General features: G+C 41.0%; 1 protein-coding gene across 1 annotated transcript in view; it reads left to right on the top strand.

The window, feature by feature from the left end:
- Positions 1-27,803, top strand: part of LOC311234564 (sodium/calcium exchanger 1-like) — a gene marked incomplete at its 3' end in the record, with an annotated part of 397,303 nt that overhangs the window by 31,566 nt on the left and 337,934 nt on the right. The window contains exons 2-3 of the mRNA XM_084321813.1: positions 18,086-19,029; positions 24,505-24,669. Coding sequence (XP_084177939.1) covers positions 18,145-19,029; positions 24,505-24,669 — 1,050 coding nt within the window. The 5' untranslated portion in view covers positions 18,086-18,144. The remainder of the gene's footprint in view (positions 1-18,085; positions 19,030-24,504; positions 24,670-27,803) is intronic.

A 27,803-nucleotide genomic window follows, 5' to 3' on the forward strand; every position in this document is an offset into this window, starting at 1 on the left:
CACATTAGAGCTCTAATGTAACACATAGAAACACGTTAGAGCTCTAATGTAACACATAGAAACATGTTAGAGCTCTAATGTAACACATAGAAACATGTTAGAGCTCTAATGTAACACATAGAAACATGTTAGAGCTCTAATGTAACACATAGAAACACGTTAGAGCTCTAATGTAACACATAGAAACACGTTAGAGCTCTCTAATGTAACACATAGAAACATGTTAGAGCTCTAATGTAACACATATAAACACGTTAGAGCTCTAATGTAACACATAGAAACACGTTAGAGCTCTAATGTAACACATAGAAGCATGTTAGAGCTCTAATGCAACACATAGAAACACGTTAGCGCTCTAATGTAACACATATAAACACGTTAGAGCTCTAATGTAACACATAGAAACATGTTAGAGCTCTAATGTAACACATAGAAACATGTTAGAGCTCTAATGTAACACATAGAAACACGTTAGCGCTCTAATGTAACACATAGAAACATGTTAGAGCTCTCTAATGTAACACATAGAAACATGTTAGAGCTCTAATGTAACACATAGAAACATGTTAGAGCTCTAATGCAACACATAGAAACACGTTAGAGCTCTAATGTAACACATAGAAACACGTTAGAGCTCTAATGTAACATATAATCACGTTAGAGCTCTAATGTAACACATAGAAGCACGTTAGAGCTCTAATGTAACACATAGAAACATGTTAGAGCTCTAATGTAACACATAGAAACATGTTAGAGCTCTAATGCAACACATAGAAACACGTTAGAGCTCTAATGTAACACATAGAAACATGTTAGAGCTCTAATGTAACACATAGAAACACGTTAGAGCTCTAATGTAACACATAGAAACATGTTAGAGCTCTAATGCAACACATAGAAACATGTTAGAGCTCTAATGTAACACATATAAACACGTTAGAGCTCTAATGTAACACATAGAAACACGTTAGAGCTCTAATGTAACACATAGAAACACGTTAGAGCTCTAATGTAACACATAGAAACACGTTAGAGCTCTCTAATGCAACACATAGAAACATGTTAGAGCTCTAATGTAACATATAATCACGTTAGAGCTCTAATGTAACACATAGAAACACGTTAGCGCTCTAATGTAACACATAGAAACATGTTAGAGCTCTCTAATGTAACACATAGAAACATGTTAGAGCTCTAATGTAACACATAGAAACATGTTAGAGCTCTAATGCAACACATAGAAACACGTTAGAGCTCTAATGTAACACATAGAAACACGTTAGAGCTCTAATGTAACATATAATCACGTTAGAGCTCTAATGTAACACATAGAAACACGTTAGAGCTCTAATGTAACACATAGAAACACGTTAGAGCTCTCTAATGCAACACATAGAAACATGTTAGAGCTCTAATGTAACATATAATCACGTTAGAGCTCTAATGTAACACATAGAAGCACGTTAGAGCTCTAATGTAACACATATAAACATGTTAGAGCTCTAATGTAACACATAGAAACATGTTAGAGCTCTAATGTAACATATAGAAACATGTTAGAGCTCTAATGTAACACATAGAAACACGTTAGAGCTCTAATGTAACACATAGAAACATGTTAGAGCTCTAATGTAACACATAGAAACATGTTAGAGCTCTAATGTAACACATAGAAACACGTTAGAGCTCTAATGCAACACATATAAACATGTTAGAGCTCTAATGCAACACATAGAAACACGTTAGAGCTCTAATGTAACACATAGAAACATGTTAGAGCTCTAATGCAACACATAGAAACACGTTAGCGCTCTAATGTAACACATATAAACACGTTAGAGCTCTAATGTAACACATAGAAACACGTTAGAGCTCTAATGCAACACATAGAAACACGTTAGCGCTCTAATGTAACACATAGAAACATGTTAGAGCTCTAATGTAACACATAGAAACATGTTAGAGCTCTAATGTAACATATAATCATGTTAGAGCTCTAATGTAACACATAGAAACATGTTAGAGCTCTAATGTAACACATAGAAACACGTTAGAGCTCTAATGTAACACATAGAAACACGTTAGAGCTCTAATGTAACACATAGAAACACGTTAGAGCTCTCTAATGGAAAAAAGATGGATTATATATCTAAAAAAATTGCCCAAACTGATGAACAGTTCAGTAAAAGTCTCTAGTTTAGTAAAAGTCTCCTATGTTCCATCTTTATGTCATATACTGTAGGCTCCGTTCCATCTCTCTGTCATATACTGTAGGCTCTGTTCCATCTCTATGTCATCTACTGTAGGCTCTGTTCCATCTCTATGTCATATACTGTAGGCTCTGTTCCATCTCTATGTCATATACTGTAGGCTCTTTTCCTAAAGCAGAAAGGCCAGGGAGAAAAAGGATTTAAAAAGTGAATATTTCAGTGTAGCTGGTTATCTAATGGCTGGTTCCATGGCATGGCTCTTTCTTCAAGGAGAATGAATAATAAGCATTCCCGTGGGACGTCGGAGAAGGTTTCCCTCTGGCTTTTCCAGAGAGCAGTCACGTCTAAGAGCTAAGAGGGGACAAAGTATTTCATGTATTGCGGTAATAAGGGCCCCACAAATTGCCCTTAGTCATGTAGCATATGCATGTGATAATACACTACTTTTCTATAAGTAAGCAGAGCGATGCATACATGATGACACACACACACACACACACACACACACACACACACACACACACACACACACACACACACACACACACACACACATACACACTCTGTGAAAAAACAGAAATGAGACATCCAGAGGTCATGACACAGGAAATGCTTTGTGTTTGTTAAACTATGGGCTGGGACCCAAAATGCTTCACGGGCCTTTTGCCCATGTGGGTCTCATTAGGTGTTTTCGGACCAAGCGGTTCTGGGGAGTCCCTGTGAGGAACTACCCACTGGAGAGCTCCCCTGAGACCCACATACCTTCAGGGTTCTTTCCCCCTGTTTGCATTCACACCGCCAAGTGACCTAAGTCAACCCTGCCTCTGCATTCAAGTTCAAGTTTGTTTATTATTTGTCACAACAAAATACAGAATACTTTATGATAATAATAATAATAATAATAATAATAATAATAATAATAATAATAATAATAATAATAATAATAATAATAATAATAATAATAATAATAATAATAATAATAATAGTAATAATAATAATACACTTTATTTGTATCTAGCACCTTTCATACAGAAACTGCAGCTCAAAGTGCTTCACAACAGAAAAAAAGACAGGCATAAAATGAGCACATAAAGTGCAGACATAAAATCACAGTTTTTTTCACATTAGGATCTAACATCCCAACAGGCCACCTAGTTTATGGTTTGATTCAGTTTTAAATAGACAATAATAAAAGGAGCAAGATAAATATACACAGAGTAAAATAGTGCAATAGTGCAGTGCAATAAAATTGTAGAATAGAATAGATAAAAAAATATATATATATATTTGACAGTGCAATAAAATAATCTGACAATTAGGAACCGGTTCCCAATCGATTCCGATTCTCGATTCCCATCCCTAAGTACAGCAGAGTGTATTAGAAGGCTATGGTGAAGAGGTACGTTTTTAGCTTATTTTTGAAAATATTAAGAGATATAGCTTCCCTAATGTCCATAGGTAGTGTGTTCCATAACTTTGGTGCATAGTTTGCAAAGGCTGCATCCCCGATTTTCCTTAGACTGTGGCTTGGAACCTTCAATAGACCAGTAGTAGATGATCGCAATGTTCTAGGAGGCACTAGATAATTTGCAATGTAGCTTGGTCCTGTTCCATTTAGTGCTTTGTATATAAGGAGGAGGATCTTGAAATCAATTCTAAATGTTACCGGAAGCCAGTGTAGGTTAGCTGATACAGGACTGATGTGGTCTCTCCTCTTGGTTCTAGTTAGTAGCTTAGCTGCCGAGTTTTGAATGAGTTGGAGTCGTTCTGTGTTTTTTTTTTGGGAGGCCAGTGAGGAGTGCATTACAGTAGTCAAGTCGGCTTGAGATAAAGGCATATGGATCCGTTTTTTCAGCGACTTTTTTTATTTATAAACGGCCGTACCTTAGCTATGTTTCTAAGGTGGAAAAATGATGTTTTTGTCACCTTGTTGATGTGTGATTTAAAGCTTAGGTCTGAGTCTATTATAACACCAATACTTGTAACTTCGGGTTTGATCCAATGAGTAAGTTGCCCCATATTGCTCTGTAACATTTATCTTTTTTGTTATAGGACCGACTAGTAGGATTTCAGTTTTGCCCTCATTTAATTTTAGGAAGTTGTTCGTCATCCATTTGTTTATTGCTAAGTGACAGGCGGAAATTGAGTTTATAGCTGTGTGATCATTTGGTTCAGTGGAGATGTACAATTGTGTAACATCTGCATAACTATGGAAACATACATTGTGCTTTCTAATGATGTCTCCGAGTGGCAGCATGTATAGTGAGAATAATAATGGACCAAGGCAGCTCCCCTGTGGAACTCCGAAGTAGGTGTCATGTTTCTCAGAAGAATGATCTCCAAGCCTGACGTAATATTTTCTCCCTTTGATATATGTTCTGAACCAGTTTAATACATAGTCAGAAAGACCAACTAACTTTTCTAGATGATTTATTAGGATATCATGGTCGATCGTGTCAAACGCTGCGCTTAGATCTAATAGGACGATAATTGAGACTTTGTTTGCATCAGAGTTTATTCTGAGGTCACTAATTATTTTTGTAAGAGCATTTTCAGTGCTATGGTGTGTTCTGAAGCCTGATTGAAATTCCTCCATGATGTTGTTTTCTTTGAGAATGGAGTTTATTTGTATTGAGAACTTTTTTTCAAGTATCTTGCTGATTGGAGGTTGGATATTGGCCTATAGTTGGTTAGTACATTACTGTCTAGTTTGGGTTTCTTTAGTAAGGGTCTTACGATGGCTGTTTTGAATGCGTCTGGGAAAATACCTGTCAGAAGCGATGTATTTATAATATTTAGGACATGACTTGCAATAGTCTCGAATATTCGCTTAAAAATGCTGTGGGTATAGGGTCAATACAGGAAGTGGAGGAGTTACATTCCATGACAGTTTTGTAAAGCTCAGTTGATGTAATGCAAGCAAATTTTCCTATGGTTATTTTTTCGCAAGGTTTGCTGATGGTGTCCATGTTTGTATCAGGACTAATGCTGGCTCTAATTGAAGTTATTTTGTTATTGAAGAATAATGCTAGTTCTTCACATTTTGATGCAGATGACTGTGGAGGGGTGGGGGCAGTGTTGAGTAGCTGGTCGATGGCTGAGAATAATATTCTAGAGTTTCCAACATTCTCTGTGATAATCTTAGAAAAATAGTCCTTTCTTGCCACTCGTATTTCTTTGTTATAGGCAGTCATGGCTTCCTTATATATATCGCAGTGGACCGTGAGCTTGGTTTTCCTCCATTTTTGTTCAGCAGCTCTACAGATTCTTTTTGTCTGACCAACACTGCTATTATTTAACCATGGGGAGATTTAGTCACTTGACTTTTTTTTTTGCCTTTAATGGAGCGACAGCATCCAGTGTATATGATAGGGTGTTGTTGAGATTTTCAACCATGCAGTTTAAAGAACAGTCCAGGCTGGATGGTGAAATGAACGATGATGAAATGCTTGGTTCTATATGAGCCCCTGTGAGTGTGCTACATACAGTAAGAAGAAAGTAGGTAAAAAAAGGTTATTAAGAAGTAAGTAAAAAGTAAGTAAAGGAATATTCAGTCAATATACAATACATAGTAAAATGAGTAACAGTGAGGTACAATGCCGAAATTAAATGAGGTACAACACTTAGGGTAAGGTGCAAATGAGGTATGAATGTATAGTGCAAATCTCCTTAATAATAGATTAATATAAACGTGTGTTAAAGTGTCTAAAGTGAGTAAAGTGAGTGTTTGTTTAAAGTGAGTGTGTACATGTGGATGTGTGTGCAGTGAGTGTAGATGATGGGTTGTTACATAGTGCCATTGTCATTGAGCATTGTTATTCAGGCAGTGTGTGTGTGCAGCTCCTGGATGATAACAAGACCAGGGCCCTGTTTCTTGTACGTGGTTCAACTAAGTCGATCAAGATGTCATTATCCAGCTTCAGTTAACCCGATGTTTGAAGCCGGGATTTTCCTGTTCCACGAAGGTGGATTCAGTCTCGTTAACTCAAGCCAGACTTGCGACTCAGGCTAAATGCGCGCGGCCGCTTTAGGTGAAAAGCCAGCACGTATCGATGGCAGAGATCCTGATTCTCTAACGGCATTGATTGATTAATTGATTTAAGACTTTATTGACAGATTGCAATACGGCTCAATCGCCTCGCCGACAAGTTAAATGCGTTATCTATAGGCTAATTTTAAGTCCCTCATTACCTCAATCAATCAGATTATATTTCTTTAAACTTGCCTGCTGGATTGAATAATCAAATGAGATCTTGCTAGCGAAAATAATTAGTTAACTGTTATACAGAATTACGATACGGCTCTCTTACCCATTGATTGATGTATAGTCAATCTTTAACTTATCTCCAATGTGGTCTAACGGGTTGTTCTTTTGACTTTCACACAGACGACCGGGGTTCGAGACCCTAGTCGTCTCCTTCTTTTTGCAATATAGGAATAATTCAATTTGGTGCACGTTGAGAGCTATATAAAGAATGACATCCTCAATGCATGTAGATTTATAATATTTTAACTTAAAACCAGGCTACTTTGGCGTATGATCATTAATATTATATTCAAAAAAATCATATTGGAAACACCGGGTTTTGAACCCCGGTCGCTGGGTTGGCAGGCTTGAGCACTACCGCTGCACCACTGTGCCAGATGGGATAAATTCATTGTTTATACATTAATGAACGAGAGACCCGTGTTTAGAATATCCTTTGTTTTGAATGAAGTTTATCTCTTTATCCTCATTCATTAATGTGACGTCAACGGCTCATTCAATTTCTCAAATCCGTCAAACAGCGCATCTCATCAGACATCTTAATCCCAGTTACAATTAAAATAACCACATAATGTGTACATCGCACGAGCGAGCGCCACCGTCGCCACGGTATATATAACGTGCATTATTTAGGACAAAGTGAATTTAGTATCAGCATTTTGGGTCTATTTTACATTTCAAAAGCCCCCTCTGGAAGAATGGAGCACAAAAACGTAATTCAGAATGGTATAATGCAGATCGTAGACTGTGGGAATAGTTTCAGGAAACGGGCTGTCACTTCTTTGCGGGGGCGTGGCTCTGCGTGATCCGGCTAACTTGAACTTGAACTCTGCTTTCGACCAGGCTCAAACTTTTGGATCTGTTGTCATGGTGATTTGGAAAATCCACGTACATGGAACCGGAAAGTCCGGCTAACTCAGTTATCCAGTTAAAGTTATCCGGCTAACTCAGTTATCCAGGTACAAGAAACAGGGCCCAGAGTGCTAGAATGACCAATAGAGAACTTTAAATACTCAAACTACAAGTATAATAATAATAATACATTGTATTTATAAGGCGGCTTTCAAGGTCGCCGTACAACAATTTAAAAACAGTTCATTTACAATTACAATCAAATATCAAATTACAATCAAATCAGACATAGGTACGCCTACCTAAACAGGTGGGTTTTGAGGTGGGTTTTAAATGTGATAATGGAGTCAATGTTCCTGATGTCGGGGGGGGGGGGGGGGGGAGTTCCAGAGGCGAGGGGCAGAGCGGCTGAAGGCTTTTGACCCCATGGTGGACAGACGGGCTGGGGGGACGGTCAGGTTGATTGATTTCATTTCATTTCATTAGGGATCCCCATTAGCTGGTGCCATAGTAGTCTTCCTGGGGTCCACACACAAAAAGACATACAAAAACAATTATTATTGCAAAAACAAAATTACACACAATGCATAATGAAACTACTGTAACAATTAAGATAGCTAAAATTACATTACAGTGTAAAACAAAAGCAAAAAATTACTTTACAGTGTTAACAACTATTTAAAAACAATTTAAGATCATTTTTAAAAGTGAATCTATGCAGCAGAGGTTTTGAGGCAGGTTATTCCAAATGGATGGAGGAGGCAGACCTGAGGGACCGGGTGGGTGGGAATGTATGAGACTGTTGACTGTTGAGACTGTTGACTGTTGACTGACTGACAGCACAAGAGATTCCCCAAGACATTTGTCGGGGGAAATGTTTTAAATTCATTGGCATTTTCACAACAATGAGAGGTTGACTTTAGATGTTTGGCATCGGCCTCTCCGGTCCCGCACAGCAGAGCACAGCTGAGCACACTCTGTGTCTGAGACGTCTTGACCAATCACTGTGCGCCTGTGTGACTCATGGTTCCCTTGTGCCGGGAGGGGCTCAGGAACCACACCGGTCCTCGGTTCCTGCACTGCAAGAAGGGGGAACTTCCCCCGAAGTCCCTGCGGCCTGAGAACGCCTACCGCCTACCCCTGGGGTCCACGGTTGCTGCATCTGCACACTGTTTTCTGTTAGCAACCTTCCTTCGGTGCCTTTCCAAAGAGCCATCTGGTGTGATCCTCTAGCCCAGAGGTTCTCAAACTTTTTTATACCACAACCCCATTTTATTTAGGATTTTTTTTGGTGACCCCACACAATTATCGCGTAATTTCAACGTGGAATTAAGAAATATCATAATAAAAAGCACACGTTGTTGAACTTGATCATGGATATTTATTAGAACATTGTATTACAGCACTATGTTATCAATACACATTTATAAAATGAGGCATATTTAGGCAAAATATGTTGCCAGAACATAAACAAATAAATTGTTAGCGAATAGCGCTGTAAAAGTTATTGATACATTTCTTTTTTTAATATTATTATATTATTAAATTATATATTATAATAAATACAATCTTAGGCATCTCCATTACACAAAGCTTGCAACTTCTATTATAATATTTTGTTGTCTTTTTCTATTTTTCTTCCATCGCCCAATTTAATCATTATGACAATTCCCTTCCTGGTCATTGCGCGCATTGCCCCACTGTCGGTCTGGGGAGGGTGTAGATGACTATCACATGTCTCCTCCGATACATGTGGAGTCGCCAGCCGCTTCTTTTCACCTTACAGCAAGGAGTTTCACTGGGACAGCGTAACGTGTGCAGAGGTTCACGCTAATTCCCTCCCTGCTGAACAGGCACCCGACTGACCCGTAGGAGTCGCTGTTTGCAATGACCAGGACTTATACCCCCACCGGCTTCCCACCCGTGAACACTGCCAATTGTGTTCATAGGAATGCCTGACCTCCTCAAATGTTTTGAATTATCTTGTTGCATGTGGGTCGCCAGTTCATGATCTCTGGATGAACAAATCCAAGAATGAATTGCCTCTCCACATACAATCTGCAATCTGCTTTGCTAGCTCTATCTTGGAAAAAAAATCAATCCGCCCAAAATAATAATACTGTGTGCGTAATTGCAGAATAACTATACCTGCGTAACACAGCAGTGCAAAACAATTCATGGTGTTTGATGTAAGCACACTGATACCAGAGTGCATTCGGCTGAATGTAGCGAGATAGAATAGAATAGAAATACTTTATTCATCCTGAGGGAAATTTGGCACTACAAATCGCTCACAGTGAATCGAGATGTAGCACGTCGTCCTACCTGGTCAGCAACATTGTTGCAAACCTCGCCCCAGACACACTATACCAGAGGGAGTCTAATAGACACAATTGAGACTAGATTAGATTAGATTAGATTCAGGTGTATTGTCATCATACAGCACCAGCACAGTAGCTACAACGAAAAGACGTTTGGCATCCAACCAGAGTGCAATAATAGTAATATCCAATGTACAGGTGATTAAACTGTGTATAAAATATATAAATTAGTACCACTGAGTGTAGTGTTAATCAGATGTATGTACAGAGTCGTATACCAATAATGTACAGTGATACAGGTATAAAGACAGTATGGTCGTAGTCATACTGGCCAGCAGCGTAACTAGTAAGAGTAGGTAAGGGATATGTACAGATATATATATATATATATATATATATATATATATATATATATATATATATATATATATATATATATATATTAGTGCTGTCAAACGATTAAAATATTTAACTCGATTAATCGCATGATTGTCCATAGTTAACTCGCGATTAATCGCAAATTAATCGCATTTTAAAAAAAAACATTTTTTTACCTTAAACAGATCTTTTTCAAGTTCCAAGTTTTAATACTCTTATCAACATGCGAGTCAACAAATGCTTGCTTTATGCAGCCATTTAACACAAAAGGATGACCCTCATGCATTGCAAATTTGCATCAAATTCAAAACAGAGTGATGCACAAAATAACTTAAAAGAAAATAATTATTTAAAACAATGAATAAAGTGTGCATGAAATAATAGGGGAAAGAAAACGTTAGGAACTTGTTACATTCACACACACAAGGGCTGATTAATCACACACCCCCCTCTCTCCCTCACACACACACTCTCCCAGCTCTCTTTCTCTTTTGCCCCTTCCTCATCTCTCTCACCCCCCTCTCTCTCTATATCTCACTCACACACACACACACACACACACACTTCAGAAACAAACATAGTATCAATGAGAGCATCAATAATACACCTGAGTGAAGTCTAGTTAAAAAAAAAAAAAAAAAAATTTTTTTTTTTTTAGTTAATCTTGAGTTAAAAAAATTAGTGGCATTAATAGAATCGGGAGTTAACGCGATATTAACGCGATATATTTGACAGCCTTAATATATATATATATATATATATATATATATATATATATATATTAGAGGTGGGCATAGATTATTTTTTTTAATCTAGATTAATCTATCTGCAATCCTGGATTTAATCTAGATTAATCTAGATTAAAATGGCTAAAAAAAAAAGAAAAAGGAACCTGCCGAAGGCATTCAAAATATGTGTGTTCTACCCAAATAATGACCAGAAGTAAGTCCTTACTTTTTCTTTCCTCCTTATGTTTCTCAGGCCAGGTGGCCCATTACACCATGAGCCCATCTCCCGTTTCCAAAATGCATTACAGACTGTTTGAAAAAGCTGTTTTGCTATGATAATTGGTAATGAAATATCAAAATAATGTTCAATAAGATGTACTTGTGTTTAATAAGTTGTTTTATTCAGAAGTTAACACAAATAAATAATATTACCAGTACAGTACAGTAGGGGTGGACGGTATAAACGGTATACGGTATAAACGGTATGAATTTGCTCTACGGTATGGATTTTGACTATACCGTGTAACCGGTAGAGCAGCTCTAAAATAGCAATGACGTCATGTAACCACAGCGCGACTATTTCACTCGCATTTGCCCCTAAAAATAGATAGAATTAGTCATAGATAATAGATATGTGCGAACTGGAAAAAGTTATTTAGGAGGCTTCGCGCAGTGGGCGTGCCAGCCCCTACCGCACGCATGTAAACACGGGTCTAGTAGTCTAGTGGGACGGGAATGAATGAATGAATGAGAACTTTATTTAACAGATTGCAGAATGGGTACAATACAGTACGGCTCGTACGGCTCAATACATACAATTGTTAAGGGGATGCAGACCTGAGAAAGACGTTTGTCTTGTTTCCATCAGGGTCCCCCATTTTCAATTCATATAGTAACGTATAGACACGGGAAGACGGCGGCGTCTCCCTGAGCTAACGTTAGCTTAGCTACCGTTACAAAATGACCCAGTCAACTATTCACTTTTAGTTTAATACATGATGAGGCATTGTCTAACCGAACGGTATCTAGTCGGCCAGCTACCGATAGCTCCTGACATCAACAAACGCTCCACAAAGTCTAGTAGAGAGACGTGTATGCTACCTGTTAGCTCACGTTAGCGCAAGCTAGTTCACTGTTCAAAACGAAATGTCCCATTGAACTAAATAATTCACTGAGGCGTTGTATTAACGTTATATATCCGGCTAGCAGTAGCTACAGATAGCTCCTGATATCAATGTCTTATAACACTGATTCGATGCGTATTCGAGCTGAGGGCTTGCTGAGCACAGTTAAGTAACGTTATGCCAATAGGGTCCAGGTGCAGCGCCGGAGAATCCTGGCCGTAGCTCTGCTCGAGGCTACTCGAGTATGGGTCCAGGTGCAGCTCCAGAGAATCCTGGCCGTAGCTGGAGGCTACTAGAGTACACACAGACAGTGGAGCTTGTTGCGTGGTGGCGATGTCTCACAGATAATACAAGTACAAGTCTAATTATATAATATATATATTTTATAAAAAAATATAAAAAATTATATAAAATAATTTTTTTTTATCAAAAACGATGATACCGTGATATATACCGTTACCGTCTATGCTTCAAATTATACCGTGATATAAATTTTAGACCATACCGTCCACCCCTACAGTACAGTATCTAGCACTCTCAGGAGCAAAACAGAAAGAATCATTTCAAACTTGAACTATGTGACATGGCTTGAATCAACTGCTCCAGTGGAGTTGCTAAGTGGCCAATGGTGTCAACTGTGGTTGTACTGGGCAGCTCCCAGGTGTGAATGGAACTGTGTGAATGTGAAGCAGGGCGTTCCTGAAAAAGAGCATCTGTGCTCAGAGAACCTACCCTGGTAAATAAAGGTAAAAACATTTTTTTTTTTTTTTTTTAGATTAATGCGTTAATTATATTATCGCGCGATACTAGTATAGCGTTAACGCAGCACGTTAACGCCGTTAACGGCCCAGCTCTAATATATATATATATATATATAGTATCTAGGCTTGGGCGGTATAATTTTTTCATACCGTCATACCTTGCTGACATAATACCCCGGTATACGGTATATGATGGTATGACTTTAATTTTCATCAGCGGGGGGGGGGGGGGGGGGGGGGGGGGCAACCCGTGTTACCAAGTAAAAAAAATCACGGAACGATGGCCAGTTAGCCCGCAGCATCCTAGTGCTACTATCGTTAGCTCTCAGAAGGTAGCCAGAAGCCTGCAGCATCCTAGTGCTACTATCGTTAGCTCTCAGAAGGTAGCCAGAAGCCCGCAGCATCCTAGTGCTACTATTGTTAGCTCTCAGAAGGTAGCCAGAAGCCTGCAGCATCCTAGTGCTACTATCGTTAGCTCTCAGAACGGTAGCCAGTTAGCCTGCAGCACCCTAGTACTAGTAACGTTAGTATTGTGTATTCAAAAACGCACCGGACTGCGACGTAACCATTTACCGTTTATTTGCTTGCTCCACCAGTGCACAACAACACACACATCAACTCTCGTTACTACAATGCTTTACGGTATTTTCACAGCACTGTCGCAACATTACCATAAAGCGTGAACACCGTTATGATCCACATACACAATAGTTAGCTCTCAGAATAGCCAGTTAGCCCGCAGCACCAGCAACGGTAAGCGTGTCTCATTTAATTTCCACCACTGAAGCGGGTTTTCCCCTATCGTTTGCGTCCTCCTGTGTGTAGACAACCAGCTCTGCGTGTGCTCGCTCCACTAGTGAGGACTGGTCTCGCCCTCTGCTGGCGCGTGCTGTGTGTGCACTACAACCAATGCCGTGTAATAGAAACTGAAACGCATCTGTGATTTTGACGGTATTGATTTTCAATACCGTCGGGATTTCTAAATACCCTGGTATACCGTAATACCGTCATACCGCCCAAGCCTAATAGTATCTACAGATATGTAAAAGGATTATGTGCAGGTATGTACAGGTGGATATATATTTTTTTTTTTTGAAAATATTGAGGCCAACATGGCATTTCACTATTTCGAAAGCCTTTCTGGTGATTCTAAGGCGAGATATGAGTCAAAGAAGCTCCCCCTGATTGACTGGTGTTGTGGTCGTGGTAGCTACATTCTAAGCTAACGTTAATTACATCATATCGAACCTATAGGAGCTTATCTTATCTAATCTTACGTGGTGGTACCACGTGTGCCACTACCCGATCAAACATCCACGTAAGATTAGATAAGATAAGCTCCTATCGGTTCGATATGATAGAATTAACGTTAGCTCAGCATGTAGCTATTTGTCTAGGTTAACGTAGCTAACGTTAGCTGCCAGTAACTTTTTCCTCTGTGATGGTATAAAACTTGCGATTTGGATTTCTGTTTTTGTCATTAGTACAACGCGTAACACAGCATTGTGGCATTGTGAAGGACTGAAGAAAATTCCGCTTGATTGTCTTTAATTTGCCGCTTTAACGATCCGTTTTTCCACTAAATGAAGGTACACAATGTACCAGGCGGGGCAGTTTCCCCCCACGCTGCAGTTGCGTAGCAACAACAGACAGGAAGTTGACTTCGAGAATGTATATATATATGCGGTACATATAAATAATATATAATGTGCATGTACAGCACTGTTGTACATGCTATTATACAGAGTATATGGGTAGACTAGGCTACTACATGTATGCAAGGCTTTTTCTTGCATATTGCATAAATTAATTGCAAGGACAAAATAGCAATTCATCTTTTTTGTTTTGTGTGTACTGTGTGGGGGAGGGGGGGGGGGGGTAGATGGCTGCTGTGGTTGAACCGGATATGTTAATTATGCTTGTGGTCCAATCTTCAGGGTTGATACAAATGTATTGTTAAAACATGGCTAATCAAATACAATTTAGGTTAGGAGTTCAGTGGTAGAGGACTTCATCTGGCCAGGAGACAGGGCCAAGCACCCCTGACGTCCTGGGAGTTCGCTTCTTAAGCCATTGCTGGGAAAAGGGGACGGGACGACCAGGTGAGGGGAGAGTACAAAGTGGATACAGGGGTGAGGGGCAGGTGTTTACAAAAGGCCTTGAAGGGAAATTCCACACTGGATAGCTGTTTTGCCTGTTTTATTGCAACACTACTATCACCGACATCTAAGAAGGGAGATCCCCCCTTGAACGGCCCTTCTAAGCTTTCTCTCCTCCACATTGCCTGTGGTGCATTTTTTCCTATTGCTAGGTTTTAGTGAGTTTTCCTTACCTTCGCGTGGGGTATGTCTGGGAGTGTTGCATTTATTTTATTTGTAATTTTCTTTTTTTACTTTATGGTGTTTTTGTTTTGTTCTTGATTTATTGTGATGTTTCTTCTTGACTTGTTTAAAGAAGACGTGTCCGGCCCATGGGGACATTAGCGTGTGTTGTCGGGCCTTACAAATACATTTGATTTGATTTGATTTGATTTACCTACGCTTAGATTTACTGTTTGCAAACCTTACGCAATGCTAGCGACCATAATGGCTGCTAGCATAACATTAGCTTTCTGATACTATGGCAGTATATTATATAGCGAGTCACACAATGTAGTATAGTCAGCGCATTAATTTAGAACGGTGATCAGACAGTTGTTGTCACAGGTGTGTCTGGAGTATTTTACAATGGCATCGAATGCTGTGTCAGCCAATCATAATCAAGGACCGGAACTATCCGTTTTATATGTCAACCTCACTTGCATCCTTATCTACAGCGTGCCTCTGATTTGTCGCTATCTTGGTCCTCAACACTATATTACTTGAACGGCTAAAACGTTTACATTGATCTTGGGCCAGTTTGAAAATAAGTGAGTAGTGCAGCCTGTCCTAGACTCTGTCAACCTCTCTGTCAACCTCTCTGTCAACCTCTCTGTCAACCTCTCTGTCTACCTCTCTGTCTACCTCTCTGTCTACCTCTCTGTCAACCTCTCTGTCAACCTCTCTGTCTACCTCTCTGTCTACCTCTCTGTCAACCTCTCTGTCAACCTCTCTGTCAACCTCTCTGTCAATGTCTCTGTCAACCTCTCTGTCAACCTCTCTGTCAATGTCTCTGTCTACCTCTCTGCCAACCTCTCTGTCAACCTCTCTGTCAACCTCTCTGTCTACCTCTCTGTCAACCTCTCTGTCAACCTCTCTGTCAACCTCTCTGTCAATGTCTCTGTCAACCTCTCTGTCAACCTCTCTGTCAACCTCTCTGTCAACCTCTCTGTCAACCTCTCTGTCAACCTCTCTGTCAACCTCTCTGTCTACCTCTCTGTCAACCTCTCTGTCAACCTCTCTGTCAACCTCTCTGTCAACCTCTCTGTCAACCTCTCTGTCTACCTCTCTGTCTACCTCTCTGTCTACCTCTCTGTCTACCTCTCTGTCAACCTCTCTGTCAACCTCTCTGTCTACCTCTCTGTCTCTCTTCTCTGTCAACCTCTCTGTCAACCTCTCTGTCAACCTCTCTGTCAACCTCTCTGTCAACCTCTCTGTCAACCTCTCTGTCAACCTCTCTGTCAACCTCTCTGTCTACCTCTCTGTCTCTCTTCTCTGTCAACCTCTCTGTCAACCTCTCTGTCTACCTCTCTGTCTCTCTTCTCTGTCAACCTCTCTGTCAACCTCTCTGTCTACCTCTCTGTCTACCTCTCTGTCTACCTCTCTGTCTACCTCTCTGTCAACCTCTCTGTCAACCTCTCTGTCAACCTCTCTGTCAACCTCTCTGTCAACCTCTCTGTCAACCTCTCTGTCTACCTCTCTGTCAACCTCTCTGTCAACCTCTCTGTCTACCTCTCTGTCTACCTCTCTGTCTACCTCTCTGTCTACCTCTCTGTCAACCTCTCTGTCAACCTCTCTGTCAACCTCTCTGTCTACCTCTCTGTCTACCTCTCTGTCAACCTCTCTGTCTACCTCTCTGTCAACCTCTCTGCCAACCTCTCTGTCTACCTCTCTGTCTACCTCTCTGTCCTAGACTCTGTCAACCTCTCTGTCAACCTCTCTGTCTACCTCTCTGTCAACCTCTCTGTCAACCTCTCTGTCAACCTCTCTGTCAACCTCTCTGTCAACCTCTCTGTCAATGTCTCTCAATGCACCTAGTTTGAGCGCAATCAGATAATCACGATTTATCACAATTATGGACACGCGCACACACACGCACACACGCACACACGCGCACACACACACACACACACACACACACACACACACACACACACACACACACACACACACACACACACACACACACACACACACACACACACACACACACACACACACACACACACACACACACACACACACACACACAGTGGGGTGATTACAATAGCCCACTTTGCGTACTGGGTGTAATAAATACAGCTAGGAATACAAGATTGATCCAGAGTCCCTCCCAGGGAGAGACTGCATTTACTCAGTTTGAGTGCTGAGCTGAAGGATTCTTTCAGGCAGTGTACAAATAAGCTATCCTGTCAGCCACAGAGACCTCTCACACAATGTTTACAATGCCCCCTTTTACTCCCTGTTGGAAGAGACATCAGTTGCTGTGCACTATGTTTTGATATATGTGAAATATACCAACTATTTTACCATTAAGTTATTGTATTACTACCGATATTGGCATAGAAATGTGATATCGGAAAATATCGGTATCGGTTTTGAAATGTATCTATTTATTTTTAATTACATTTTTCTTTAACATTTATTTAACCTTTATTTACCCAGGCAAGCAAGTAAGAACAAATTATTATTTTATTTATTGTCAAAGTATGCATAATGTTGTGTTAATTACATGACAAGAGATATGTAATGTTAATTACCTGAAATTATTCAGTTTTTTGGGGGGGGGGGGGCTGTATATATCGGTATCGGTTGATATCGGTATCGGAAATTAAGAGTTGGACAATATCTGTATATCGGTATTGGTAAAAAAGCCAATATCGAGGATCTTATAAAGTCACGGTAGGACAGTAATGTCATGCTTTCCCAGGGTTCTACCGACTCTACCGCTGCACAGAAATGAGGCATTTTCTTTTGAATGTGGTTACCAATGGTTACAGGCAGCCATGTTGGAAGAAAGACAACTGCACAGACATTCTGTGCAAGGCCTCTTTTTATAACCAACACGTTTTTAATACCCATTAGACTGTTGTACTAATAGCCCACTAATCACCCATATTGATTTGGGCCCATTAGCAGATGCCCACGACACGTATGCCCGCTGAAAGCAATATTACCCGTCTCAATTAACGTCAATGTGTCACCCATCTATCGCCATGATACAGGGAAAACCTTCGAGTGGTGAACAACTGAATTCGCTAGCTCCCTTTTAACTCTTTTAACTCTCCTTTTCTCCCCTCTCCTCAGGTTGTGGATCCCCGGTGAATAATTGGCATCCTGTAACCCCCGGTCACCACGACGCCGCCATGGGCCACTGTAACCGCTCCTCGTCCTCCTTCGCCACCGCCGGCCTGCGGCTAGCGGTCCTCGCCGCCGTGTTGCTCCTCAGGTTCCACCCGTCGGCGGCCGGCGCCACGCCCCCGGAGCCCAGCGCCGACGGCTCGGTGTCGGCCGTCTCCACCTCCAACATGACCTGCAGCGAGGCGGAGCCGTGCTCCAAGGGAGTCATCCTGCCCATATGGGAGCCCCAGAACCCCTCGTTCGGCGACAAGGTGGCCCGGGCCACGGTGTACTTCGTGGCGCTGGCCTACATGTTCCTCGGCGTGTCCATCATCGCCGACCGCTTCATGGCGTCCATCGAGGTCATCACCTCGCAGGAGAAGGAGATCACCATCAAGAAGCCCAACGGGGAGACCACCACGACCACCGTGCGCATCTGGAACGAGACCGTGTCCAACCTCACCCTCATGGCCCTGGGCTCGTCGGCGCCGGAGATCCTCCTCTCCGTCATCGAGGTGGTGGGCCACGAGTTCCAGGCCGGCACCCTGGGCCCGTCCACCATCGTGGGCTCGGCGGCGTTCAACATGTTCGTCATCATCGGGCTCTGCGTGTACGTGGTGCCCGACGGCGAGACCCGGAAGGTCAAGCACCTGCGCGTCTTCTTCGTCACGGCCACCTGGAGCATCTTCGCCTACATCTGGCTGTACCTGATCCTGGCGGTGATCTCGCCGGGCGTGGTGCACCTCTGGGAGGCGCTGCTCACCCTCTTCTTCTTCCCCATCTGCGTGCTGTTCGCCTGGGTGGCCGACCGGCGTCTGCTCTTCTACAAGTACGTCTACAAGCGCTACCGGGCCGGCAAGCAGCGCGGCATGATCATCGAGACCGAGGGGGACCGCCCACTGCCCTCCAAGGTAATGTCTACAGGGAATAGGATCAGAGCCGGGGGTAGTTCTGCGATGTGGGGTCAAAGGTCATGTGTACAGGGAATAGGATCAGAGCCGGGGGTAGTTCTACAATGTGGGGTCAAAGGTCATGTGTACAGGGAATAGGATGAGAGCCGGGGGTAGTTCTGCGATGTGGGGTCAAAGGTCATGTGTACAGGGAATGAAAGGTATTACACAAATCCAATTACTTATCATTATTCAACCTCAGGGTGAATTATTGTGCCAATCGATCTAGACAGTGGGTTTTCTTAAAAGAAAAAGGAAAAAAGGAAACATTCATTAAAAAGTTACCATATCTAATCTGTCATTAATGCAGATTTTACAAACTATGTTTTGATTATGCGTTATTAGATCTACAACCCGTTGCAATATGGGACCGTTATGCTATAAGGCCGATGGCGGCACCGTTTCACCAACAGAGCTCAAAGAAAGTGTTAAAGTGGCGGAATAAATTCAACCATCGTCTATCTTTGGATTCATTAAACTTTTACAGTTACAAATCACAAGCCTTAATGAATCTGCAGAATATGCCCCCCAGTTAAGACTAGATAAATATCCTATCCCACACCGTCCCACTATAACCATCAGTTTCAGCGAAGATGGAAGAAAACATAAAATAAACAGAGCTAAAGTACACAATTATATAGCCAAACGTTATCATCATCTTGCGGCAAACATGGCAACACAACACAATATTATTAGCTTACAGCGAAGATAAGAACACAACACAATGATCATCTCGCGGCGACGATGGCAACACAACACAATATTATCATCTTACAGCGAAGATGACTCAACAACAGGTGTGTGTGTGTGTGTGTGTGTTTTAAATTGAAAAAAGAATCACTCACCCCATCCTATTTGTAGAGGAATGACATCCTTCTCTCTTTCATGTTGGCAAAACAGTCAATAACTCAGTCATGAAACACACAATGAAATGGGCCTTTAGTTCATGCAGCACATTTTGGTCAAATGTGTTGAGGCTTGTTGGTCGAGAGCCTCGTTGATTCTTACTTTACCAAAAAGTGTCAGTTTGAGGATCGCAGTGATGTGGTTCTTTGTCTTGCCATGCCTGTTACAAAAGACATCTCCAGCTAAATAATTGTCCTTGCTTAACCGAACCAGATAGCCATTCCGTCCTGAGTAGTGTTGTCACGATACTGGAATTTCGACTTCGATACGATACCTTGAAAAGTATCGATACTTCGATACCATTTCGATACCAAAAAAAAAAATATATATATATATATATATATATATATATATATATTTTTTTTTTTTTTTTTTAAACAAATTTAGCTTTTGTTGCTGGTTGATTCTCCTCAGCTTCGAGTCTGGTACTATAAGAGAAGATAAATATAACACTTTTAAAACCCTTTGTTTATCTTTAGATCACACATTTAAAAATAACTGTTCATCTCACTTCAATCATTTTTATTGCAAATGCAGAACATGGTATTTTCTCAAGCAGACAGATGTAAACACTGTAATCTGTGTTGCATGTACCTCACAAACTGAACAGTTAGTAACAGTTTTTATTTAAAGATAACGAGAGCAAGCGAGAGAGAGAGAGAGGTATCGGTAGATAGAGAGAGAGAGAGAGAGAGGTAGCGGTAGATAGAGAGAGAGAGAGAGAGAGAGAGAGAGAGAGAGAGAGAGAGAGAGCGAGAGAGAGAGAGAGAGGTAGCGCTAGATAGAGAGAGAGAGAGAGAGAGAGAGCGAGAGAGAGGTAGCGGTAGAGAGAGAGAGAGCGAGAGAGAGGTAGCAGTAGATGGAGAGAGACAGAGAGAGACAGAGAGGCTATGCTCGGAGCATTTTAGTAATGTTACATTTTCAACAAGATTGCTGCTATTTAAACACTTGGTGGAAACGGGGTAACGTTAACCTTATGTCGACTGTAGTATTGTATGACCTCGACATAACGTTTACACGTTAACGTTACTCCGTTTCCAATGCAGTATTTATAACTGTGGCCAGCTAAGCTAAGGGAGCTAACTTTAGCTGGTAGCTGTAACGTTACAACGAAGCAGCTGTTGATATTATGCGCCATCAGTAGACAACGTATCATGTATTAAACTAGAGTTAATGGTTTAATGCTTCAGTCACAGTGACGTTGAAAGAGCAGCTGTCACGAACCTCTTTCATTTCTTTATGGAGATCGGCGCTGGCACTTCTATAACCGCTTGCAAATAGCATTGGGGCATTTGTAGCTTGTCCTTCGTTGTTTACTTGAAACCCGAAGTACCTCCAAACAGCACTTCTGCTGCTTTCTTTATCCACAAGCACAAGTTGCGGAGGCTCTGCATTTACCATCTTCAGCTAAAATGTTTGTTTACTAACTGAAGAAGACGGCTCTCTGTGACTCTGTGAGGGGGAGGGCTGGACTCGGAGGAGCCGGGGGGCAAGCACGCTGAGCGCTCTGAACAGCGCGTCAACAACTTGCGGTAGAACACTCGCCAGCTGGTGGTACCGATACTGCAGAAAGTATCGGTACTTCGGGAAATGAGTATCGAAGCCTTTTTAAATATTCAGTATCGATATGTATCGATACTTCGATATTTTTGACAACACTAGTCCTGAGCGTCCTCTTGTAATTGTCGACATTAAAAGAACGTTGTCCTATGTCCACCCAATGCACAGTTGTGGTGTTGGCCTTCCATTTGCTTTCATTTGTAATTGTTGTTCAAATTTTTATTTTGTGAAATCATTTACTATGAGATACTCAAGATTAGGGCTGGGCGATTCTTGCTAAAATGTGAATCACGATTTTTCTCTCTAAGAATTGAGATCACGATTCTCTCACGATTCTTATTTTTTCAATATAATCATTTAAAAAGTAAAGTAAAAAGTAAAAAAAAAATTATAAAAAAAAATGTATTAAAAAAAAATTTATATAAAGAAAAAATCATCATAACTTAGAAATGAGATTGCATAGGTCTATGAATCGAGATCGCGATTTTTTTCCGATTAATTGCCCAGCCCTACTCAAGATCTCCGTCACCTTCCATTTTGTTGTTGTTGATTGTTCAACTGACTAGCTACTAGCTAAAAGACGAAGACGTTTAATGTGATTTGATTGGTCTTGAACTTCTGAAGCCAGTCTCACCTGGAATCCTCAGGTCACCTGGCTGGCGGGCCGTTAAGACCAACCCCATTGAATTAAGCTTGAATCTTATGGGCTAATCATTTTTTACTATGTTTTGTAAATGGATGCCAAACACATTGGCGTCCAAGCCTTCAATGTCAATCAAAATAATGCTACCAGAGAAGTGTACCTGCCTGCAGTCAGTGCAGTGTTATAGAGAGTGGGCGCAGTTTCGCTCGATCGGTTCATTTCTCCAGGAGGGAGAAAATTATTATAACACGGAGATGAAAAATAATGATTTTCTTATTATTGTAAACTATAAAAATGGAGATGGAGAGTATTTCACAAAATGGGCAAAAAATTTATAAAAATAAATACAAAGATCGTTTGAAGCAGTCACTAACTCATTCTCTGCCACGCTGTTTCCGGGATATGGCTATGCGCTGCCACGCATTAAACGAATGGAGTCCATCACCTTGCTTGCAGGGCTATAACTATATTCTATATTTTAGCTATAGATGTAATACTATGGCCCATTTGACATCGAGTATCTATCGTTCAATATGTGAAAAAGAAATTTCTTTCCATCCATACATTCTCGTTTCATACCGTGGTGAATATAAGTATGGTTTTAGAGCGGTCTATGGTAATTCCTGGGAGGCTAGTAATAGCCTGCAACGTGTATTATACTAAATACATGGCATTTCGTTCCTACACACGCTACAATTAAAAAATCAAATGCATTATGATACTGTTACGCACCCCAGTAAGGGGACGCAACACAAGGCCACAGACACGTTAGGTGAGGGTGCAGTGACACAAAACCATGAAACAATTAGCTAAATAATAGTATTTATTTCACAAATTAACAAAAACACAGCAACACAGAGAGCAAGGAGGACTACCTAGTGGCACCAAATAAAATAGTAAAAGGAAATTAAAACCAACCTCCCTTTACAGGCGCTGAACGCCCAAAAGTACAGGTGGTGGTGGTCTAAAGCTGGTGTCTTTAACATCAGGTCACCTACGTGAAGCAAAATGTAGACCTCAGGGTATCTTCCTGTCCTCAATGTCCCTGTGTGCGAAACAAAAGATTAATACAAAGAAAAGCAATCACCATAGGCTGGGTGACACAAGGGAAACAAATATACAAAGGGTTAATACAAAAATGTACAGCAAACTAAAGAACACCAAAACACAATGAAGTGAACCAGAGCTTTCACCTCTGAAGAGCCACTGCTCTATATACCTAAGAACCAGAGCTTTTACCTCTGAAGAGCCACTGCTCTATATACCTAAGAACCAGAGCTTTTACCTCTGAAGAGCCACTGCTCTATATACCTAAGAACCAGAGCTTTTACCTCTGAATAGCCACTGCTCTATATACCTAACAACACACAGACTTATCACCAAAGACACAGAGAGACACCCACCACCACAATGAGCCAAAATAGCTAACTAACACTGCACAAAATGGGATATATAAAGGGAGAGTGGATGTTGATTGCAGATCAACTTCAGCTGCCGTTGCACTGGGGTGAGTTGCTGATTGACCAGCTGGCTGCTGGTGATGCAACTGGGAGACACCTGAGAATGGGATATGTTACACAGGAGGGAGACAAAAACAGAACAACCAAAACATGCCTATATACACACACACACAACAGATAACATACATAACCCCCATATATATATACACATAAGGACACTGTCCGTAACAGATACGTATTATGTTCCATCATGAATGCATGAAAGTGGGGGGGGGGGGGGGGGGGGCGTTTCTGATTAATTGATTGTCAATAACGGCATTCGTTATTACAACAACATACGCTGATCAGGGCGATGGCTATGAAAACGAGGCACAATCAAGCTGAAATTGACGTTAAATTGCTCTTGCCTGTGGCCGGTGGGATTCCAAAAAGAATATTCCAATTATTTGATTGCCATCTGGTAGATTGTATGTCCATTTGGCTCACGACATAACCCACCACAGCATAATGAATCGGGGGTCCCGAAAACGATTCAATGCGATCGCGTGAAGCCCTAGGTTCAGGTTAGTAGAAAAGAGGGCGCCGGGAGGCATTTCTTCGACGCACAGCCCAATACACAAGGTTTCAAATGGTGCTCGATACTGCCGCCTGGTAGGATACAGCCGGTATTGCACTTTAGCAATCTCAGACTCAGCTCCATGATAACACCAGGCTCCCTGGATGGATAATGAATGGAAATATCGAATAAAATAACTCGAAAAGTATACTCGTTGTTGGCGTTCAACGATTGGCGGCCAATAACGAGTTTAATCGTCGTTGGCGGGGAATGAGTTAACACTAACCCGTCATTGTTGTTATGGTCCTCAGGTGGACATTGAGATGGACGGGAAGATGTTGAACTCTCACGGCATCGACTTCCTGGACGGTTCTCTGGGACTGGACCTGGATGAGAAAGACATGGACGAAGAGGAGACGCGCAGAGACATGGCCAAGATACTGAAGGAGCTGAAGCAAAAACACCCAGATAAAGAGGTACACGCGATGAAGATGATGATGATGATGATGATGGTGGTGGTGGGGGTGGTGATGAAGATGATGATGGTGATGATTATGATGATGATGGTGGTGGGGGTGGTGATGATGATGAAGATGATAGTTGATGACAGTGATGCTGATGGTGGTGGTGGTCAGGGTTAGAAATTTACATTTTTTTTCAAGGGCTTTTTTTGCCCCCCTTAATTGATTTTCGGGGGCTTTTTTTGTATTTCGGGGGCACAAAATTTTTATAATGAAAATTAACATAAGTATTATAAAACATTGTTGACACTTTTTTGTACAGTCTTCGTCCCTATGTTTGATAACGTAATGTTAATGTATCCATATATAGGGCTCTACGCTAACCTTTTTCCCAAGGAGCACATGTGCTCCTAAATAAAATGTTAATAAATAAAATCTAAATAGTGGGCGGCTAGGTGGTGTAGTGGTCTAAGGCACTCGCCACCAGTGTGGAGACGCTAGGATTCGCGTGTTCGAATCCAGCTCTCCACATTGTTTTTCAGTTTGGCTGGTCGTCCGCAGTAATACACATTGGCCGTATTACGGGGAGGGAAAAACTGAAGGGTGGGGATCGAACGTTGTGAACAAGCGACTCCTACAAGTCGGTTGGTGCGCCTGCGCAGTAGAATCAGGAAGTGTCGGGGGCAGCGTGAGCCTCCCACGCGTTACTCCTCGAACACTGAGAGATCGAGCTGCGCAGGTGAAAAGATGCGACTGCTGTTACCTCAAGTACCGGAGGGGACTTGTGCTATGTATGACTTAGTCCTCACTGCAGCCGGCTTGTGGGAGGCAAGAAACAGCGTTCGTGACAGGGGAGGGTTGAATTGGATGATACGAAAATTGGGATGGGAGAAAATATAGAAAATGGGAGAAAAAGTGGATCAAAAAACAAAAAAAAATAAATAAAATCTAAATACAAATTTAGGTGCACACAGAAATTTAGGAGCACAGTGACAATTGTTCAAGTAAACACACACACACACACACACACACACACACACACACACACACACACACACACACACACACACACACGATGTGTGACATGGCTTGGTTTCATGTTTTGAGGTACCATCAATTATCTGTAAATAATACATACATACTCTATCTAAATAGATTAAAATTTGATTGTCCATGAGGGCAAGTTGTGTTGTTGTCTTGATATATCTTACAAATAGCAGACGAATAGCCGGTTGCCTCTGGATCAATGAATGTCTAATATTGAATAATATTATTAGCTATTTTATTTTTAACATCCCTAATTCCAACAGTCAAGAGGCTTGTTTCAAATTGATACATGAAAAACCACACACACGCAACAACATCCACCTCAAACACAACAAAAGAACAGAGCATCTCATGAACTTATGTCATGGTCATGGACTCTATGGACTGTCAGCTGAACTCGCACCAATGCATAGGGAAATAGTCAGACATCCCAGAATTATTTCATAATACAAGTTTTGAATGGACGTTTGGATTAAAATCACCCCGAAGACAGCACTGGAACGTTTGTGAGTATAGGCTCTGGCCAGATCGATCAATGAAATACATTGCGCGCTCAGCGCTGTGGAATGAAGGAAATGCGCATCGGGATCGGATTTGGATGTTATTCTTTGGAGTTGTGTTACAAATGGAACGGTCTTTCCCCGCCGAACACAAGTTACTTAACGTTACACAGGTCGCGCTATGCAGATGCTTAGCTTGCTAACGTTAAGATAGCAGTGTAACTTAATGTTACACTATGCATGCTTGCTGAAAGCAGAGCTCTCTGTCTGTCTTTGTTCGCACCTCTCAAGTACCCTGTAACACGCAGCGGGCCCCACCTCCCTCCCTCCTTGCATTCCACCCAAAAACTGAATTTCAGTCCAGTTTCTGAACTATTAACAGCGGAGCTGTTTTGTAATCTTCACTCGTCTCGCACACTGCAAGTAAATGATTTTTCCGGTTCGCACACACACATATTATTAGGGGCAAATACGAGGGAAATGCTCGCACTGTAGAGCATATATATAATTATATATATAATTAGTAAACTGTCAGGGGCTTTTCTTGCCCCCCTTAACTGATTTTCGAGGGCATTTGGTAAATTTTCGAGGGCATTTTGCCCCAAGCCCCCGTTAATTTCGAACCCTGGTGGTGGTGATGATGATAGTGATGACAGTGATGATGATGATGATGATGATGATGATGATGATGATGATGATGATGATGATGATGGTGGTGGTGATGATGACGGTGATGATGATAGTGATTATAGTGATGATGCTGATGATAGTGATGATGATAGTGATGATGCTGATGATGCTGATGATGATGATGATGATGATGATGATGATGATGATGATGATGATGATGATGATGATGATGATGATGATGATGATGATGATGATGATGATGACGGTGATAGTGGTGATGATCATGGTGGCTCTATTGATGACTAAACAGTTTTGCACACATTCATTTAGTTTGACAGTTATTGAGAGTAAATTACTTTATATACTTAAAATGTTTAATATTTCCACCAGTGATGTCATCTGACATTGAGTCCTTGTGTTGTGATAATTACAGCTTGATGAAATGATAAGGTAACAGTCCCTATAAGACAATGTATTACTATTTTTTCATTTACATGAACGAATGAATTTTGAACAATATAAAATTATCAAAACATAACAATGAAAAGATGAAATACAAAGATAATTAACTGTGAAAGAAAAAAGTCCTGCTTATCAAGTCCTTTATTACAATAAACCCGTAACAAAACATGTTTTAAGTTTTTTCTCTTTCGATATATCTACCACCTCATCATTAGTCCTACTGCGATCCATAACCAAGTACACCTTCAAACTAAATCAAGTATGCTATACAAATAAAGTTATTATTATTATTATTAAGTACATCTTCAAATGTCTTCCAACAAAATCATCAATCAATCGATCAAGTTAAAGGTCCTGTGTCTTATAAATGGCCTTTTCCAGTGTTTAGCATTGTTTCCTAGCAATGGGGGTTTGTATCAATGGGGTCTGTGTCTCTAATTCTCATTTTGGCGGATTGCTCCAATTCAGTTGAGACAATATCCTCCCCCAGTGAACTAAGCCATTCTGATT

Source organism: Notolepis coatsorum (assembly GCF_963971535.1).
Source record: "Notolepis coatsorum genome assembly, chromosome: 9".
Lineage (NCBI taxonomy): Eukaryota > Metazoa > Chordata > Actinopteri > Aulopiformes > Paralepididae > Notolepis > Notolepis coatsorum.